Source organism: Drosophila elegans, unplaced genomic scaffold (genome assembly GCF_018152505.1).
Source record: "Drosophila elegans isolate 14027-0461.03 unplaced genomic scaffold, ASM1815250v1 contig_208, whole genome shotgun sequence".
NCBI classification, from domain to species: Eukaryota; Metazoa; Arthropoda; class Insecta; order Diptera; family Drosophilidae; genus Drosophila; species Drosophila elegans.
In genome coordinates this window covers 24634520-24654646 of record NW_024545578.1, presented here as the reverse complement: position 1 = coordinate 24654646, position 20127 = coordinate 24634520, and the positions used below count along the sequence as shown (strand labels likewise).

The 20127-nt window shown below is 43.9% G+C and overlaps 1 protein-coding gene across 1 annotated transcript in view; it reads right to left on the bottom strand.

Annotated features, from left to right (window-relative positions):
- LOC108143199 (MOXD1 homolog 2) overlaps positions 1 to 20127 on the bottom strand; it is a 112512-nt gene that overhangs the window by 21096 nt on the left and 71289 nt on the right. Inside the window, exons 3-5 of the mRNA XM_017267452.1 lie at positions 17172 to 17327; positions 1818 to 2102; positions 713 to 898 (exon numbers count right to left, since the gene is read on the bottom strand). Of these exons, the coding sequence (XP_017122941.1) occupies positions 713 to 898; positions 1818 to 2102; positions 17172 to 17327 (627 nt within the window). The remainder of the gene's footprint in view (positions 1 to 712; positions 899 to 1817; positions 2103 to 17171; positions 17328 to 20127) is intronic.

Sequence of the window (20127 nt, the reverse complement as noted above, 5' to 3'; positions counted from 1 at the left end):
GTCCATTGCCATTCAATTGCATTCCGACCGCCTCTGGCGGACAGCAGCCATAGCATGCCACTGCATTATGGCGCTCCTCTGATGAAATTATGAAAAACCTGCCCTGAGTCGTCGGAGCTGCTCCAAAACGAAAAGACGAGCCCGGGCGGAGAGGTCAGGGGCCAATAGGGCCAAGGCATTTATTTTTTCGGTAGAAATGGGAGTATGCATTCTCTGAAAACAGTAAGTTAAGTCCTTGCATTGACGTTTCAGTCATCTGCATTGAATTTATTTGAATATATATTTATTTAGTTTTATTTTGTTTAAATGAGACTTTACTTTGAAGGATAGATATTTAAGATATGATATCTATTATTAATTTATAGCAAGACAATTAAGCTTAAGCTTGGAAATTTACTATGGTATTAAAATAAAGATAATTCTTTAGTCCTGTACGGATATATAAATTTTCAAGGCATTTGCCTTGTTGAATTTAGGTGACCTAAGTTCGGTCTTGTGAGCCCTGGAGATTGCTGAAATCTTTTCGGATAATCAAGAGTAATCGAGCCATCGTGTAGACTCTCTTTCTGACGCCTTTTTTTCGTGTTGAAAGGAAGCATTTGCGAAGGTTAAATTAATATTGCATGGTTATGGTTATGACGAAAATGGTTGAGGGTATGGCTAAGGGTATGGGTATGGGCATGGGTATCCGGTATCGGATGCTTATGCTTACCTCGCTGCCGCGCGACCAGGAGGCCACGATGGCGTTGCACGCCAGCGGAATGGATCGGGCGCCCAGGCACTGGCGACCCTGCTCGCGTGCCATCTCCTCCAGCTCGGCGTGGGCTCCTTGGCACTCGTGCAGCGTGATGTGCTGCAGGTAGTGAACACTGGACGATGAATCATAAATCGGCTCGTACTGCCAGCCATGAAAAGAAAATGAAGCGGGAGACGAGAGACGAGAGACAACGGTTAGCGAGATGTGCCTTGTGGGATGGATAGGGTGCGCGAGACGGGAATAAATTTTTAATATTTCAATTTGGTTATGCCGAGGCCAGGAGACAACGACAGCTCAGAATGCAGAGTATAGCATTCCGAGCAGAAGGATGGCAGACAAAAGCGGCGGATCGCCAGAACGCGTCACTGCACTCGGCCTTAATTATGCATTGTATTTAATATCGTTTAGTACTGCACCTCGACCAAAATATATATAATTTTCGGAGTTTCGACTTAAGCACACCCTCTTTTTTCATAGCGTAGTTATTATTAATTTTATGTTCTTATTTTCTAAAAAACATCAATTTACGAAGACCGTTCATAACTATATATTAACTTTAAAGAACTGAAGAATTTTAAAGAAACAAAACTGTTGTGCTGAATTTGTTGGAAGTTAATGGTAATTATTAACTCTGATTAATATGCAAGGCTATTTACATTATTATTCAAATTTTAAGCTTTCATTTGCAAACGCTTTTACTGTGCTTATTGGTGCGTATAGAGCATTACAAAGGATATTATTTTGAAAAAATTACAATTAAGATTTAAAAATTCATCTTTCCCTTTGGAAACAATTTTAAATTACAAAAAAAAAATTTGTTTTTGTTCAATTTTGATTGTGTTTGAACCAAAAGAGACCACTATTTTTTTTACAGCATTTTTACTGGCATACATATGGACGTGTAATATTTATGGACAAGTGAAAGTAAGCTTTTTTTCACAACGCTAGAGAAAACCGTCTCCGTCAGAGAGATTTTAAACAGAATCACAGCTCGAACTCGAGCCCAGTACCCTTGGGACTACAGGGTATCTGGTGGCGCGAATCGAGTGAACTCCCTTACCCGGATCAGGTGGTGCTTGCGATTGATGTCCTCCAGCTTGAACATCTTGCACCAGAAGAGCGGCAGGTCGCCGGCGGGCAGCTCCACATCCTCGTTGCGCAGCTCGAGGACTCGCACGCGTTCATCGTGCGTGGGCGAGGGCATCGGCAGTTGGGCGCGCTGCATCAGGACCATGGGGCGGTAGGGGCGGAAGGCGCGGCCCGGATCCGGAAGGGTGCCCGGGCGCACAGAGCCGTGCGGCGGGTCCTGGCCGTGGTACATGTACAGCAGGCGCATCGTGTCGTTCTGCAAGGGAAGAGCGGATAATGGCGGGTTGAAAAATGAGAAATGTGTAAAAAATTAGTGGCCAGAGGTGGTCAAGGTGGGGTACTCGAAATGGCGTTATAATGGCGTTGCAACAACCCAGCAACAGCGGCAATAATGTCGTTGCTGACGTGTACACGGATGCCCTGTCTGGCTGGGAATGCCCCTCCAGCTCCGGAAGCCCCCGTCTGTCGGTTCCCCACTCTGGACTGGACAAGGTTCGCCTGCTAAATGAAGTACACACTCACCAAAAAAAAAAAAACAGGGAGTGCAAGCACGGCAGAAGCTCGCGCTTGCAAGTTGAACAGCCGGGTCGGCAACAACAGGGCAGGAAGGAAGCAAGGATGTTTGCCTGTGGGCAGAGCTGGCAGTGCTGGCAGAGCTGGCAGGACGAAGGAGAAGGGCAGGTGGATGTTTGGTCAGCTGCAGTCGGAAGCTGAAGCAGGCCATTGTCGATGTTGGGTGGGTTAATGGTGCAAATTGCAGCGCACGGTAAGCGTTGCCGCACTTCACCCGGAACGGAGGTGGAGAGCCTCGAGCCGCTCGAGGGGGAGTCCTTCATTGTTCGCCACTGCAGCGTGATCCTCTTGCCTCCGCCCGAAAATTGCTCGCCGAGTGACCGCATTTCATTTATTTAATTCCCATTTAACGAATTAATTCGGCGCTGCCCCAGCAGTGCACTCATGGCCAGCCACGTTGCCGAACTTCACTGGCAGACTGTACTTCAGCTGACTGCTCCGTGCATTTAGCTGAATTCCATGCCCGAGCTGCTCTTGTGTAATTTCCACTCCGCAATTGCATCTTTGGGCAACCAATTTACACTTCAAGTGGGTGACCCCGAACATTCGTCTAGCTCGACGAAATATTCCCATTTCCCCGAGCCTTTTTCGGGTTGAACCCCGCCCCCGACCCCCCCCGCCCCCCGGGGAACTCTACCGCCTTTGTATTATGCAGGCTCCGTACTGCATGTAGTTTTCATTCGCCACGTAGTTTTAATTGGTAAGCCCGAAAATTAAAGCAGCCATTAAAGAATCACGGCCTGCTCTATGGCTCCTCCCAGCACCTCCTGATTCACCTCTGGCCCCACCCCCATCCCCATCCCCATCCGCATCCGCATCGGCATCCGCCCCCTTCTGAACTCTCGTTTGTGGACTGCCATGGCCTCGGGGGCTTTTGGAAGCCAACAGTCAGCTGTCATTGTGTGCACGTCATGTCCACGTGTGTGTGCAGCGACACAGCAGGAACAACAATAACAACACATGTAGCACTCTGGGCAGCAGTGCTCATAGCAGTGTGTGTGTTTGTGTGTGTGGTGGAGTGAAAAAAAAAAAAAAAAAAAAAAAAAAAAAAAAAACGAACGTCGGGGGCATCCATTTGAATTCATTGTGGCAAAGTGCCCATTGTAGCTGTTAAGTGGAACTGTAGAGTACCATGTTCGACAATTGACGGCCCAGGACGAGCAGAGCAGCAGGACTAGTGGGGCCAGGTCCTTGTTTCTACTTGTTCATTTTGCCAGCAACGAGGAGACAATACTTTAATTAACAATTCCCTTTCCCCGCCCCCTCCCCGCCGCCGCAGCCACGAACGGGGCGGAGAGTGTGTAAAAAACCTGTACAAATGAGTCGGTTGTCCTGGTTGTCCTGGCAAACACTGCGGGCGGTAGCAAACGCGGCGGACTAACCGCCCGGCAATCGCCAGTAACAACAACCCACAATAACAGCAGCACGGCAGCAGAGCAGCACGGCAATAGAGCAGTACGGCAACAAAAACTGTTGGCCAGTTTTAAAACATTCGGCCAGGCGAGGCGGAGACTGAAGGGGCGCAGCACAAAAGTCATTAACGCTGAGGCTACCGAAGCTGACTGGGCCTGGACGTGGACATGGCCCAGATGTAAAAACACGACCACTGTGGCAAAAAACTTCAACGGTCGGTTCGGTCGCCGGCAACAAAGAAAAAAAAAGAGGCCGTCGCCGGGTCACCGCTGCCTCCGGACTCTGGAGTGACCTGTAAATTGTTTAATTTGCGAGCTGAAAGGGATTTGGATTTCAAGAGGCGGCAAAACAATGGCACAGCATTGAGGGCTGATGTCCGGAGTTCATCAAAGTGCCACCTACGGTTGAGTGGTCAAAGCTACAGCGATGATGGCAGGGGAAATTAAAACTGTAATTATTGAGTAACTAGGAAATTTGTGCCCCTTCTTTTATATAAAAAATATCTCTGATTTCGATTTGTGGAATAAAGCAAAGAGGTACAAGTAAAGTACTTTATATAGATGAGACAGCTATGATCAAAACTGATGGAAATTAAAACTGTAATTATTGAGTAACTAGGAAATTTGTGCCCCTTCTTTTATATAAAAAATATCTCTGATTTCGATTTGTGGAATAAAGCAAAGAGGTACAAGTACTTTATAATGATGAGACAACTGTGATCAAAGCTCCTGGATTTTAGCATAACTTAGTTTAAACAAAAAAAAAGCCTTTAAATTGTCTTGTGTCTTATGTAAGCAATGGCTTAGTTTCATTGAAATTTCTTACTTTTTAAATTCAACAAAGGTGATGAAGCAACTACATCGAAATATAATGCCTTTATGAATGAGGCTTGCTAAACGGAAGCTCTTAAAGTCTTCCAGCTTCTGGCTAAAATCGGAGATTATAGTACAACAAATTGGCTTTGGGTACTCCGTCCCCACAACCCAGACAACTCTGCCTGACACTGGTCATCCCCACTAGGTATGTGCCAAGTGTGAAAAAGTGTGCACCGAACTATGCACACGCACGACAAGGATGACGAGGAAGAGCCCGGAAGGAGCCGGGTCGTAGCCAGTGAAACAACAACTGCGAGGCGAAAACTAAAATGAAATGAAAAGCTTCAGCAAGGATTACAACCGAAAATTAATGAAAGCAAACTGGCTGCGGTCATTTGCCGTGGTCAACGGTCGGCCAAGGCTTAATTGCCAAAGACGATGACGATGTGGTGGGCAAGGTGGGAGTGGGGTGGGGGCGTGGCACTGAGAGGCAGCAAGGGGTGGGGCGGTGATTGTGGTCAAGAATACAGGTTACACTTTAGTGACTGCTGCAGGCCCAGAAGGACTCGAGGCTAATTGTGAATGCGGCGGGACTCGGGCTCGGACTTGGACGACTCATTAGAGTGGCTTTGGTTACGGCCCAAAAAACTTGCGAAGGGTTGCAGGACTCAGGACTCAGCACACACAGTCATAGCGATACAGCCTCGAACGGAACGGAACGTTACGGAACGCTCGGCTGAGCCTTGCTGCCTGGTTAAGTGCACTCCAAAGGTCGTTTAACCTCTGACTGGGCAGGTTTCCATTGCTCTCAATGCAATGGGGTGGCTTTGGCCCCCTGGCGATGCTCCAAGGGGTGGGGTTCGTTCCGCCTTTTTGGCCCGGTTCACATTCAATTAAGCCTTGTTAACAATGCTGCAGATGTGGACGGATCGAATTTAATCGGGGCTCAGCACAAAATGTCATAAGAACTTCAAGAACGAAAATTATTTCTGTACCTACGTTTTTAAAGCTTTCGTAATTTTAAAATATTATTTTCCAAACAAAACTTCTGAACTAAAATAGGAAACTTCTTTATTCTGCATTAAATTGGTTAAATTTGAAAATGAGAACTAGTCTTGGCACTTCTAAACTTGCAATCTACAGAACAATACTTTCAATAGCTGCTTAAAGCTTTATAAAACTTTTCGATAACTACCTTCATCACTGCTTTATCTGCGGTGGAAACTTCACTTGCAAATCATTGCAGTTTGTTTCTTATTTTTCTGCCCGCAGCAAACTCTTGGCTGCTCACTCGTTGGCATTCGTTCACACATTGCACCTTTAAGAGCCATTTGTAGTAGTTGTTAATGGCATTGTTATCCAGAACCAGGATGCAACCCAGCCCCCGTCCCTTGTCTGTTTTCCCCCATCGCACTCATTGTTTTTTTGCCCACTTCCATTTTGCCGTTTCAACGCGTTGCCATAGTGGGCCAATTGTCCTTAAATGTGGAGCGTGTTCCGCTCGCTAAGTTGGCTCCGGCTCAGACTCCAGCTCAGACTCCGGCCAGCAATGGCCGTGGTAATGGCCATGGCCCTGGCACTGGTCTTGACCTGGCTGGGCCAGTGGTCAAGTCGGAGTCCTTGGTCCGACACCGAAAACTTTGTCTGTGCTGGCCCTGTTTAATGTGCACGTAATTGAAATGCATTTACAATTGAATTATAAACAGAGCAAACAAATGCGGCACAAGACTCGCACACATTTACATGAATTCACACTTGAGCGGGGGGAGTTGGCCCGCTTGCATTGTGCAAACTTTCTGCAGCAGCTGAGCTCAAAACTCGAGGTCTTTCGATTTCGTTTTACTCTGCTTTCTCCTTGCTCGGCAATCAAATCAACCGTTCCCCAGAAACCCGTGTCCTTTGCATATGTGTGTCTGTCCATCTGAATATATAAGTCGACATTAGGGTGGTTCTCAGATGTTCATCAAATTTTTACTTTTTATAAGATTCCTATTTTCATGCTAAATATATAGTTTCAATAAAAACCTCTCTTAGGCAGTGTACTCAAATAAATGAGGTGCCTAAAACTATACTATAAGCTGGAAATCCGATAGATTTTTACAAAAGACTACGTTTCCACTTAGCATTGCATACTTTTAGACACCTTTATAAACTAATTTGAAACCCATGTGGTTTCTGAAGCTTAAGTTTATCGAAATTTACAGCAGAATTTGGGATATGTTGGCTCCTAGAATGGTCAATCCGCTTTTCTGGTCCACCCCAGCGTGCATGTGGCTGTGTCGAACAGGTTACCATGGTCACGTCGGCCATTTTTGTGAGTGGCTGTCGAGGGATCTGCTCTTCTAAGCTATTCTACACTCGCCAAAGCCCATTGAATATCAATTTTGCATGTGGGAAATGGCAACGGAAACTTCGATTCCCATTCAGACGTGGCGAAGTTTCTTCGACATTTCCTCGATTTCTTGCAGTGTGTGTCAGTGTTTTCCGTTGCTTTGGCATTTATGCCATTCCAGTCCTCAGTTGGGACTTGTGCAATTTTCGGAACTTTCTGACAGCTGATTTCAATAACTAATAGGCAGAAGTGGTCACTCGCCCCCTACCCCTTTTGTTGCAGTCTAATTGCCGTGTCAGCCTCTGTGATTGCCTTCGACCGGAGAGAAATCATTGCACATTGTTGACAGCCACCTGAATCGGGCCAGCTCACATACATCTTGGGGCACAGCTGGAGGTCCAGGTGGACAGGTGAGATCGGTGCTAGAGAAGCCGGGGTAAAATAGGAAGCCAACGGCCCAGGAATTCGTAATCCCATGGCTGTAATCGTTTTTCGTCACTCTCTCCATCTCGGCTAAGTGGCTTAGTGATTTTTGTTTCATTAAATTGAGTCGTTTTAGCAGAATAACGTCTGCCCAGAATGCCTGGACACATTTGTCCTTAGCGCTTCTGTTGTTGTTTTCTCTGCAATTGACATTAATTTGATTTATTTATGGTAGGAAGGCAAAGGCCATTTGGCTCAAGGTGCAACTGCTTTTGGCAATTGCATTTAAATTAACAAATCTAATACGGTTTCTCGTCTGAGTGCTCGGAGGTGTTGTTTCGGCTCATTCACTCCACACTCACTCACTCAACTAATTCACCCATTCACGTGTGTGTAAATGGAAATGTTGTTTAAGCTGTGGGGAAAATTAATGTTTCTGAGTGAACAAAGCGACAGTATTTGAATGCGAAACGCATGAGGGAAATGCAGTGTAAATTATTGCAGTAAAGATGTTCAGATTTACTCATACTTATGCATACGCATTCGTATACGATTTTGGAAATGAATTAAAATGGTTTCCCAAAAGAAAATCAAGACAAAAGTGGCAGCTTCAAATGCATCGAAAGTAAAGTGCAATTCAGTTAATATTAGAGATCAAGCCAAGCTAAGGTAAGGGTCGTAAATTTTAAAGTAAAACACTTAATTAGTTGTTCGAGTAAAATAAACCACATATAACCACAGAATTGATAATTTGTAAGGACTCTTGTTAAAGAATTTTCCTGAAACTAATTGGTTAAAGTCGCATTTATTAATCGTTTTATATGGTGATGGAGAGTTATTCAACCCATATACTGCCGAATTTGTATCTGTTTAATTTGGCATCCCCCTTGTTTCCTAATTCATATTCATTTATTGTGTTGCTGTAGCTGCAAATGCTTTTCACATATCCATGACCCCTCTTTTCTGATAGTGGGGCGGGGAGAGGGGGTTTAAGCCAAACTAGCATATCCGTTGCTTTATTACATTTCGTTTAGTTTTTGGCCAACTGACCACTTTTTTGCGGTTACTTTGTGTGTGTCTGTATCTGTGTCTGTGATCTTCGCCCGTGGTGCATGTTCATGTGTGTGGATGTGTCTTGGCTGCTCGGACTTTGCGGTTGCTTTGGTCACTAGCGCGCTATTTGGCTTACATCAGAGTATGGGCGAATAAAAAAAAAACAAACATCAATGGGTCGAGGGGGGTGGACGACCAGTCCCTCTTGGCTTAAAATGAATTTACTAACCGAGTTTGTTCAGAGAGTTTACCAAATGAAAAGCGGAAAAGCGGGGCGAAAAAAAAGGCAAGTTTACTTCGCCATTTGACCATAAATAATATAATAAAATAACTACACAGGTCAGGCAAACTATTGCATACTTTATGGCGTCCAGCAGAGTCCCACAACCCCGCCATATGTGGTCTAATATTTTTATAAACAAATTGGTTTTGCACAGCTCAACGAACGAGGATTCGGCGGGGGGCGGGGGGAAAAGGGGCGTGTTTGCGGTTTCCATATGTGAGTGCATGCTTTTTTATATGTTGTGAATTTTCAGGTGGCGTCCTTTGCCTGTCAGCGTTTGCCACTTTAATTACTTTGGCTCTAAGGATGCGCAGATTTCCACGTTTTTTTTTTTTTTTTTGTGAGGTCCTGGCTCGGCCGTTTTGGTTTGGTTTTTGGCCCTGTCCTGTTGCATTTGACAGGGCGTCTCCGTCCTGGCCATATCCTGCTGCGCCGAAAAGCAACTCAACTGGGGTCGTTATTTACGGCCCCTCGCGTCGCTAACCTCGAAAAACGTTTGCCAAAACTCGCACGGAAAAATGGTCAAAAATGTGCGATCCCTGGCCGAGCTGCTCCACTTAAAACCCTGGAAAAAAAACTGAAAAGCTCGCTGTGCCGGCTGTTTTGTTTGTCATTGCATTACTTTGGCTGTTAAATCGCCTACTGGAGTTTAGTATTGCAGCAGCTCAGCAACCCAGCACCCAGGCTCAGCTTTCTCTTTCGCTCTCTCTTTCAATATTTGTCGCTTTAGGGCATTAAAACAAACGTTTCCCATTGCGTTGTGTTGGGTTTGCCTTTTGCTTTGCTTTCGGTTTTTTGGCGTGCACGTTTCACATGCACTTCTAGTGCCACAACACCATCAACATGAAGCCCATCCACACCCATGCACACCCGTCACCCATCACCCATCACCCGATTCCGAATCCAGCGCACCCACTCCGGAACCGAAACAACACAGGGAATGCAAACTTCTGAGCGCGAATCGTGAAAATCACAGTCCCAAAAAAAGGGGGGCATATTTGGTTGTGTGCCGAAAGCGAACCGTTTGGAAATATACTCTACTTTTGGAATATTCAAAATGATATTGCAAGTTAATGTTACAAAATCGAATTACTACCAAAAGGCCTCGTGAATCAACAAGTAGTTCAACAAATTCAAACCCTAAAACTAAAGCATTTATTATATAATTTATTATATAAGTTTTTTTAAGTTGCATATAATTGACGAAATCCTTTTTTATTGAAGTGCCAGAATTTGCTTATTATGTGTTGTGTTATCAATTTTTATTGCATAAAAGCTTTGGCTTTTGTTGAACTCTTGACAAGTTATATATTTTTTTTTCCCTCCAATACCCAGGATAACTGACCAGTTTTTGCCCTACAACTCTTGAATTGTTTTCTGCGTTGGGTGCAGCTGCAAATCTGGACGCACGCGAATCCCTTTGCAGTTTATATGTGCTGCGCCGATGCTACCCCAGACTTTCGTTCCTGCGAGTGTGTGCATTCGTTCGTTGATTTGCTCGCTCATTCGATGCTCGTCAACTCGCAAACTCATGTGTAAAAAGGGACAATGCTGGGTTTTAACTTTAATAAAGCGACTCTCCAGGACCGAACCTCGCAGACCACTTTTCGGGTACCAGGCAACATCAAAATCCACATTTCACTCCCTCCAGTGCGGGCCGCTGGCAGGAGTTGGTTTTGGGCCGGGTCCCGGCAACGGGTTGGTTGTGTACTTGATTTTTGGGCAAAGCGGCAAATAACATTTTTGTTTGGCTCTGACGTTGTAGCAATTGCAACGGTTATTCCATTTGCTTGACAAATATACGACGACGTCGACGACGACGACGCTGGCGGTGTCGGGTTTTGGGGTTTGCGTTTGTGTTTGGGTCCTGGACTGGGAAACGTTTAGGACTTCATGGATGGAGCTCCGCCGGAGTGGTGAAGTGGCGGAGCGCAGCTCAAAACTCGAAACTTTTACCGAGCCGGAATTATGCGCAATTTTTGTTTGGCTGCGCGGCCAGTGTAAAGTGGTCTGGTTTAGATGAGTGTGTTTGTGTTGCAAAAGAGGCTTTCAGTAGGCGGTGTGCGAGAAGGGCATACTTTTTTTTTTGGCCCAGTATTGTGCGCTTCAAAGCAATCAACATAAAACGGTTCGCAAAAAATGCGAAAAACATTGCTAGGCGTAATGAGCGGTAAGCGAAAATGTATGGCAGGGGTTCGGAGCTATGTAGTTCAAGCCCCATTCACATTGCGATGCAAACTTTTTAGTATTTACCTCTGCCATTTGGCTGAAGGTTAATTTCATCATTTTTTGGCGACTACTTGAACCTTGGCGCTGCATTAATGGCCGCATTTTCGGGCGGGCTATGAAGCTGCTGACCACCTTGTGCACTTAACTTGGCTTTTAGTTGGCATTTATTTTTTTTTTTTTTGGCCAAAGGCTAAAATGTTCGGTTCTGCTCTTGTGACTTTGGCACTAACAAAGTGCCAAAGGATTTCCAGTTGGCTGGCCCGCCGCACGAGCTGAGCTCAACACAAAAACCTGAAAAATTAAATCAATTTAAATTCGCTGCATACTTTTTTGAGCTCTTTTTGGGTTGGGTTGGTTACTCGCCAAGCGAGCGGGTATTTTTGTTGCAGCCCTATTAAATTTTTAAGTGCCAAGCTGAAACCGCAGGACCCGCAAACACCACACAAGCAACTGCCGCCCAGCCCCTGACCCCTGACCACTCCACACTAATAATTCATTATAAAAGTCAGTGCTTTGGCTTTGGTTTTTGCGTTCTGCTGTGACGCGAATCCATAGTTGTACTCCTTGGTGCCCCCGAGCCCCGACGTCGCTCCTCCTCAAGTCGAACAGCTCGAGCTTATGCCGTGACAAACTGCACCCATATGTGGCCCGTAAGAGAGATGTCTGGGTGTTGGTATTGGTGTTGGTGTTGGTGTTTAGTGCTGGTGTTCATGTTTATGGCACGATTTGCACAAGAGTCAGCGCCAGGAAGGGAAATGTCTGCGAATGTCTTTTCCCCAAAACGCTTTCTCTGCGGAATCGCCGGCTTTCCATTAGAGCCCACTTTCTTGTCCTCCTGTGTGTCGCAGGATTTCCCCCACCGCGTTTGTATTCGTTTCGAAGAATTCACTGCTTTGATGTAAAAATTGCAATGGCCATTGGGGTTCTGGGGTTCTGGGGTTCTGGGGTCCTGGGCTCCCCGGGTCCTTAGCCCGCTGGTAAGTGTTGAAAATTACTGTCGACTTGACTTGTTGCCTTTTTGTTGTTGCTTTTTTTATGGCTTGTGGGGTACCAACAATAACACTATATATACATATGTGAGTATGCAAGGACCCGCCATTAATGGGCAAAAATTACTGTTTACAAGTGGGGAAAACTCCATCTGGCCCCCACCATTCAGCTCGAGTGCAAGTTTCGTGTTAAAATAATAAACACATAGCAAAAATTGTAGCGCCATGTGCGGATCCTATGAGGCAGAAGGGCGAAAGACGAAGGGTGAAAACAGGGGCATAATTCCATTACAGAACTACTTCGACTTGGGCCCTGGTCCGGGCACATAAATTATATTAAAAACAATATTTTCACCCGGCTTCGAACTCAACTGAACTTCACACGGCAAAGTTCTTGCCTCACGACTTCTTTCTCCACTCTAGTTTGTGCATTTTAAATTGCCGGGACAGCACAATGCCGTGGCAAGCTTAAACAATTACGCCAACAACAAATACAGCAACAACAACAGCACCGTAACAACAACTAAGAGCGAAAAAACAATATGAAATTATTATAATGACAATTAGTGTTAATTGTCACTTTCGGCGCGGAATGTTGCTTTCGGTCTCTGTTGAATTATAATTTGCCCAGTTTAGATGAAATTTGCATTTTAAATGAGTTTGTTTTTGTTCCTCACTTGTGTTGCTTGTTGGCCTAAGCAAATAATAATAACAATAATAATAATAATGCAACATGAAAGTCAATGAGAAATTAAAAATTGTAATTACTCAATTATTATGCATAAATCAGAACAAAAGCTTGGAGGAGCAGACAAAGTTCCCCTAAAAGTTGAGTTGAGGAACGAAATGGTGGCTACTTAATGACATTTTTGTGTAGCTCGTCAAATTGAGGGTTTTTATTAGCAGGGAGAGGCAGGCCCATAAAGATTTTAATGATTTGCAGTGGGCGTAGAGCAATTAAGCGAGTTTGAGAAAATTTAATTAATCCAGCTCTCATTGTTGGCTTGAATAAATTGAAAACCATTCATTATCAATCCAGGAAAAGAATTGAATATGGTGGGGGAAATTAGGAGGAATAATTAAGCCAAACGACTCAGCGCAGGGAAGGAATATTGAGTGATAAATGAATCCCAATCTGTGCATGCCAAATTTATCTGACGACAGTCGCTTCCTAATCCTTTTGTGATTACTTCAAGCCATAATTTAGCATTTGCCAGTTGTCGTTTAGATTTAAGTGCAAAAGTTGGTGGATAACGCAGGAAATCATTAAAAATATTTCAATGAGTTGGCATTGACCGACGCAGAAATGGAATACAGAGCGGAAACTTTACAATTCCAACTTTTTTGTGTCCTTTTCCCTGCCATTCCCATTCACTCGCATTAAGCTAAGCTAAAGGAAGCAAAATAAAAATCAGAGCTCTGAAATCAAATTGAAATGACGCACTTAATGGCATTTTATGGCTTATGCGCAGTATTCCAATTCCATCTCTGCAACTCACCCACCTCCCCTTTTTATCTACCGTCTATATTTCATTCTGTCCAATCAAACACTTTTTACCCATGGAATGTTCGATTTCTTTTCATAGATTTTTCTCCCAAAAGTTTCCTTCCTTCCTTCACTTGCAATGGGTCAAGTTCGAGGTGGGGCAAAAAGTGACGTCATCTCTGCGTTGCGGTCTTGACTCTTTTTGGCCAATTGGTAATTTCGTTATTAGTCACGCTCTTTGCGCTTCATTAATGTTCATTACACATAAATGAACCCACATCGATTGATATTTTTCAACTTCGTCGTCGCCGGCGTCGTTGGCGGTTTTTAGTGGCCGTAATTTTTGTATTGTGGTTGACGTTTTTGCGGTTTTGTCTGCCACCCACCACCTACCACCTACCACCTACCCACCCCCTCTGGCTATATAGGAAAATGCGTGCGTGAGTGTTCGCCCCTCCGCACCCCTGCAGTTTTATTTATTTATGAACCGAAAAGAGAGGGGGCCAGCGAAAAGGGTTGCTCGCATGGCCAATTTCCTCCGACTGATACAATTAATTATATAAATAAACATTTTTATTTATACTGATAGGAAAATTGTCCGAGACACAAACTTTGAACTTTTCCCGAGATCATGCCCTCCGCACATATGCTCAGCGTTTGAGTAACCGTATCCCCTATATAGGGGTTGCTCCACGGCCATCGAATTTATCGTACACGCTTAATTGAACACTGGCAACTCGAAAGGTTGAGCAGCTGATTGACTCCGCCTCCGAGCACCCTTGTACCATTTTTATTCCATTTTTTATGACCTTTCGCTGGAAAATGTGGTCCGCGGGGGTTGGTGAAGCGAAATTCTTGAAATCGTTGAAACTTATTTAAAATAGGATTTTATATTACGAGCTTAAACAGCTGGAAATTTTATTTTGGTATATGAAAAATGCAGACTCTGTGCGAGTTTATCTCCTGGCGGGGTTAATTTTGGGCATTCTTATGGGAAAATGGGTCAGATCTGGTGGGGTGAGCTGAAATGATTATGCCACTTGAGCGGCTCAGGCTGATAAATTCATATGGCTGGCTTCAGTGCGCTTTGAAGTGGCACAAAATCGAAAAAATAATATGTGATGGCCTAGAAAGATTAGATTAAAAAGTTTTGGAAAAGGATCAAATTTTTAATTCGGCTCAAACTGTAAACAATGAGTAGGTACTTGAAGGGGTTTGACTATTTTCCATGGTAAACAACGAATAGGCACTTAAAATGGTTTAAGTGTTTTGCTCCAAGCACTTAGGCAGACAACGAGGAATATTATCTGTTGAAAAGGTATTTCCCATAGCAAGTTATTGCAGTAATTTGCACAACTGTCGCTCATTAAACGCGAAACGAAAGTGGATGGAAGTGGTTTGATTTAAGGAAGGGGGCTTGGTGGAGCTACTCTTGGAGAAAAGCAAACAATTAATAAATTTTTAAGTGCACGGCAAATCATGCCCCGCACGCTGACCTCAAAAGTTCTGGACAAACCAAGCTCAAACCTAGAAAATGGTTCTGCACACAATACATTATTAATTTTCGCCACCCCCCCCAACTCACTTCGCCGGATGCACAACAAACAGCGCTTAATTTGCCAAATGGTTGCTTCTGCTTTCCCACTCCAGTCCCCTACTCTATTGCACTTAATGTAAAAAAATGCAAGTTGTAGTTTACTTTTTATTCATGGCAAAGCGGGGGAGGTCAAAAGTGGGAAATAGGGGATGTTTGGGGGGGAACGCAGAAAGATGCAAAATACCTTGCCCAAAATGGCGCAAAAACGGAAATCGGTGAAGAAGTTAGGGGAAAGCACAAAAGCAAAGCCAAAATGGGGAAAAACTTCTTATGCGAGGAGGACAAGGATGATGGAGTTTTAAAGTTAAAAGTGAGACCTGCGATACCCAGTCTTAAAAATTATAAAAGTGATACATTTATTAAACAATATTTCTTGATCTTTTAAACGTATACAACAAACACATTTATAAATGATTAACAGAAAATTGTTCATAGAAAAAAATGTATACCATTTCAACACACTTTCAAATATCCTAAGCAACTAAATATAAAAACAGAGCTTGTAATTTGAACAGAAATAAAATATTGTACTATAAAATATGTGTTGAACGTGAGAGCAAAATACTCCTGATACTCCTAGGGTATTTTGATTGTACAAATAGTTGCAAAACTGGCAGGTCCTTCTGGAACTCCCTTTATCCACTCTCAACTTTAGGGTAAATTGTAGCGGCAAACTTAAACGAACTGCGTAGAGCAGGGTCAGCTAAAACAGAAATTCATTAAAACTTTGCATTGTGCTCCAAAATTGCCCCACAACAAATGCTGGCTAAAGCTACAACAACTTTAAGTACTGGCTTATTGCAAACTAATTTGTCTGGGGCGATTTAGCCAAAAGATTTTTCCTGGTTGGCTCCCTCCACTCGTCCGTTCCCAAATTCGCTGTGTCGCTGATGACGCGACAAAATCCAATTAATACGCTAGACAAATAAAATGCTCGACTCCGTCCCACAGAAACATCCTTAGAGCCTTAGAGCGGGAAAGGGACTTGGAGCGTTTAGATAAAGCAATAACCGAAATGTGTCTACGAACAAACACACTATGCGACTATGCATAGCATTTTTAGCTTGCCGCTCTTTTGGGTTAGTCAAACTTCAGGCACACTATATCTCAATATGTGTGTTCGTTTTGTGGTCGGGTCGGGGGTATTCAGTTGCCCTAAGTCTTTGTCGCCATGTCTGGCATATGTGTCCTTTGCCTTCCCCTCCGGGAAGTATTTGTGTGCTTGCGCCACGCGCTTTGTTTACTTAAGTTAACCAGAAAGTTTTCTTTAAGATTTACGCTTAAGTTATACGTGATAAAACTTTTATCACTATGACTTCTTCGCCCTCTTCATTTCCCCCGATATCCGCCGGCTTTGATAGAGTGCTTAGAGGTGGCTGGCGATGAAGGGATTTGGCAGCTAATTGCACAACCAATATTAATCGATTGGACTGGATCAGGAGTGCAGCTAATAATAATAAGCGGCAGCAGGGCTTAGCTCTTCGAATGCAACCCCTAATCCGTAATCCTTAATCTTTGGGCCTTGTTTTTCTAGTTTGGGAAGAGATACAGCCTGTGGACTGATTCAGTATGCTTAGCATGCCACAAATTTTACCGCTTTTATTTGTTTAAGTTTATGGCCGAGTCTGGAAACACTCATCCTCCTATACAGAGAGACGAAAACATTTTTAAACTGCACTAACCTGATATTGTTTAAGAAATAAATTATTATCGCTTATCAGGGATTTTTGCTCATTGAAAAGAATTTTTTTTATCTACGTTAACTACTAAAATACAAATCATTTAATTGAATTCTGAATTTCTTTATACCATTTTCGTCATATATTTCTTTACTGACAGTATTCGGAGTTCCTAGTTTAAACTCATAGGTAAATCATTTTCTCAGTGTACACTGTACTCATTCGTGCAACTCCACCCAGAGCAAAGTGGAAATCACTTGAGTACTTTTGATGGCAGCCGCTTATATCATTGGAGTTCTGGTGGCGGCACTCTGAAACTTTTATTAACATAAACTATGAGTCAGGCAGGACGTCACCACCGCCGCTGGCAGTGGGCATAAATTTCACTTGGAGCTGGCGAAACTTTGACCAGTATATCTATTAAACGGTTGACTCCTGATGGACTGAACTCACCGTTATGGCGATGTCGTGACTGGGGTCGCATGTGTCCAGCTTGCGTCGGAAGCGGAGGACCGTGTGCGTGGCGTTCTCGTAGCCCAGCATCAGCATATAATCCTGCGAGGGATCCACCACGGGCTCGGGGTCACCATTCCGTGTGACGTGTCGATCCTGTAATTAAATGCAGCGAAAGCGAACGGGGATTAATGAATGGGGAATGCGAGAGAAAAATGAGAGAAAAATGCTTAAATAACCCAGAGCCTTTGCATCATTGTGGAGATTCTCGTTTTCATCCCGGGCGCGATATCAGACATATTTTCATATCATTAAGCAGAAAGGTCCCACCGCCTCTGCCAGTCGTATGTTTATTGCTGACCCCCCTCCTCGCATCCAAGTGCTCAACTTTCCCAGCATGTGGGAGCCCTACTTGTTCTTCTTTTTCTGGTTATATTTTGGTAAAATAATTTGCATTTTGCACTGAATTGGCGCAGGCCGTTGGCTTTCTCACTCTCTTGCACGTTTGGCTTTTCCAACTGTTTTGACAGACTTGCCAAGTTTAAAGTTGTATAAGTAGTTTTGCCCAGGCCCAGGTCCAGAGGAAGAAGCAGATGAGCAACCCTTTCTCGGTTTAAAAATACAAAAATTTGCCTGTGCTCTTGCGTCGCAAGGCCCTCCTTTCTCCCCCTTTCTCCCGATTTTCTCCTTTCTTCTCCGATTCCTTTTCACATGTTGGCCAGCCTCGTCGAACACAGAAGCCAGATATCCGTGGGTGTATGTAAATTCTTATACATATAACAACATGACCCCTGTTGTCTGCCTGCTCAATATTTGGAAAATGTTCTCTCAGCTTGTTGTGGCTGAGTGCTGGGTGGTGTGTAATGGGTGATGATGGGTGGTGCGTGGGAGGTGGGTGGCTAGGCGGCTAGGTCGCTAGGTGGCTAGGTGGCTAGGTGCCGGGTAAAAGGATTCGGCTTTTCATATTGGCAGTTGACTGCAAATGGGCGTTATGCCTGCCATCTTCCCTTGTTAGCCCCCATCCACAGTTGCTTTTCTCTTCATCTTTTTGTTGTTTGGCAAAAATTTTGATGATGTTGGCAAAGTCAAAAGTGAAGTGGGATGGCGATGGAGATTGGAAACCTCTTCCACCCAGCGACCGTAATTGAAGCTGATGGAATTCGGGGAGTTGTTTTCCATGTAGATATTTCAAAAATTTTATTGATTTAATTATTGGTTTTCATGTGGAACTGCGTAGGCAGAGCATTTTTCAATTTATTCATTTCGGTAAAATCATTTAAGGGTTTGTTTTGGTTAACACTTTGATAGAATTGGATTGAAATTGGAGACTATTTTCTACTTATCATTGAAAATCTGCATAACTGCTCGAAGAGTGCTTTCAAATCTTGTCTTCGTGGAATGCGAGTTAGTCTCCGAAAAGATTTCATTTGATTTTCACATTTTCCATTTGATAATTTCGCTCTATTCATTTGGTAAATTGCACTCTCCATCATTTACAAGGAAACTCGCAGCTGATGGTCAGTTTTTCCTGGCCACCCTCCACCTGAGCATTTGATTTATTTCTGTTAATGCCCCATCTTTTATCACACTTAACAGGATGTGCACTTTCCCAAGCTCTTTTATCCCGGCTGACAGATTATAGCGCATAGAAAAAAGTTATCCATCTGTCTTACCCTCGGCCAGTCCCCCTCCTTCCCACCATCTGATAGCAAAATGAGCGTTTTCCATCATCTAATTACATCGAAAATTTCCCACGAACACACACGCTAGCGAGGAGGCTGGCTCAGCCACACACACACACACCTGAGACTGTTGCAATTAATTTGCCCCAATTTATATCATCTGGATCCAGTGCTGCGTGTTGTTGCCGACCGAATTACATGCCGCCATTTAATTAATCATATCTCAGACCCTGCGCCATTTCCCATTTTAGTTGGCTAATTAAAAGTTTTTCTTCCGCCGCTGCGCTGTTGCTGTGGCGAAACATTAAACATAAATTTTGTAGAATTATTTTCCATCTATGGCGCAGATAATAGTCCCGCTCCCCGCGCTTTCTGTCTATTTGCTGTCCTTTTTTTTTTTTTTTTTGGTGGGTAATCTGGGAACGCATAATTCAAGATCGCAGGCGCGCAGTTCCTCTTCCTCTGCCGTTTTGGCTGTTTTGCACAGTTTCCCTTTTAATTTCACATTATCTACCCACACCTGCACACTCACATAGATTCATACACATAGTCATACCTTGACATGTTGCTCGCTTATCTAGAAAAAAGGGAGAGAGACAGCGCCAACTGACGGAAATTAAAAATACGCGCTGCAATGTTGCAAGCACCCAACATGAAGCGACGTTATCAAAATCTGTGTGTGCGTGGGCGTGGATGTAGGTGGGGGTCTCTAGGTGGGCATGGTCGCTGGGTGAAAGGAGGCCGGAAGGGAGCTGGATGGTCGGGCAGGTTACCCAGGGTCGTTGAGGGGTAATTATGCAAAAAGGGAAGGCGCATAAATTTGCAATATTCTTGGCGCTGCTCTCAAATGCCAACGACGTTTAAACTGCTCACAACTTTCTTTTTTAGGTGTGTGTGTGTGTGTGTGTGTGTTGGCAGCACAAGGACGTCGAAGAAGAGGAAGAAATGTCGCCAATGTCGACTGAAGGGAACTGTGGGTGTGTTCAACGAGGAGTACATGAGTTTTTGTATAGACTTTGTGTGGACGCTAATAAGTATGCTACATATTTCAGCGGTAATGATCAATAGATCAAACGCCCCAAGGGAACATTAAGTTAGCGAAAGAAAATTTGATATTATTCATCAAACGTTATTCCTTCCAATTTGCTTTGATACTTTTCAATCATTTTAAATGTCAGCTTTTCCAAAAGCTTTTCTGTAGAGTCCCTTACACCAATTAGACGCATAACATTGTTAAAGTAATTGGATGAGACACCTGCAAACTTTTTCTACTG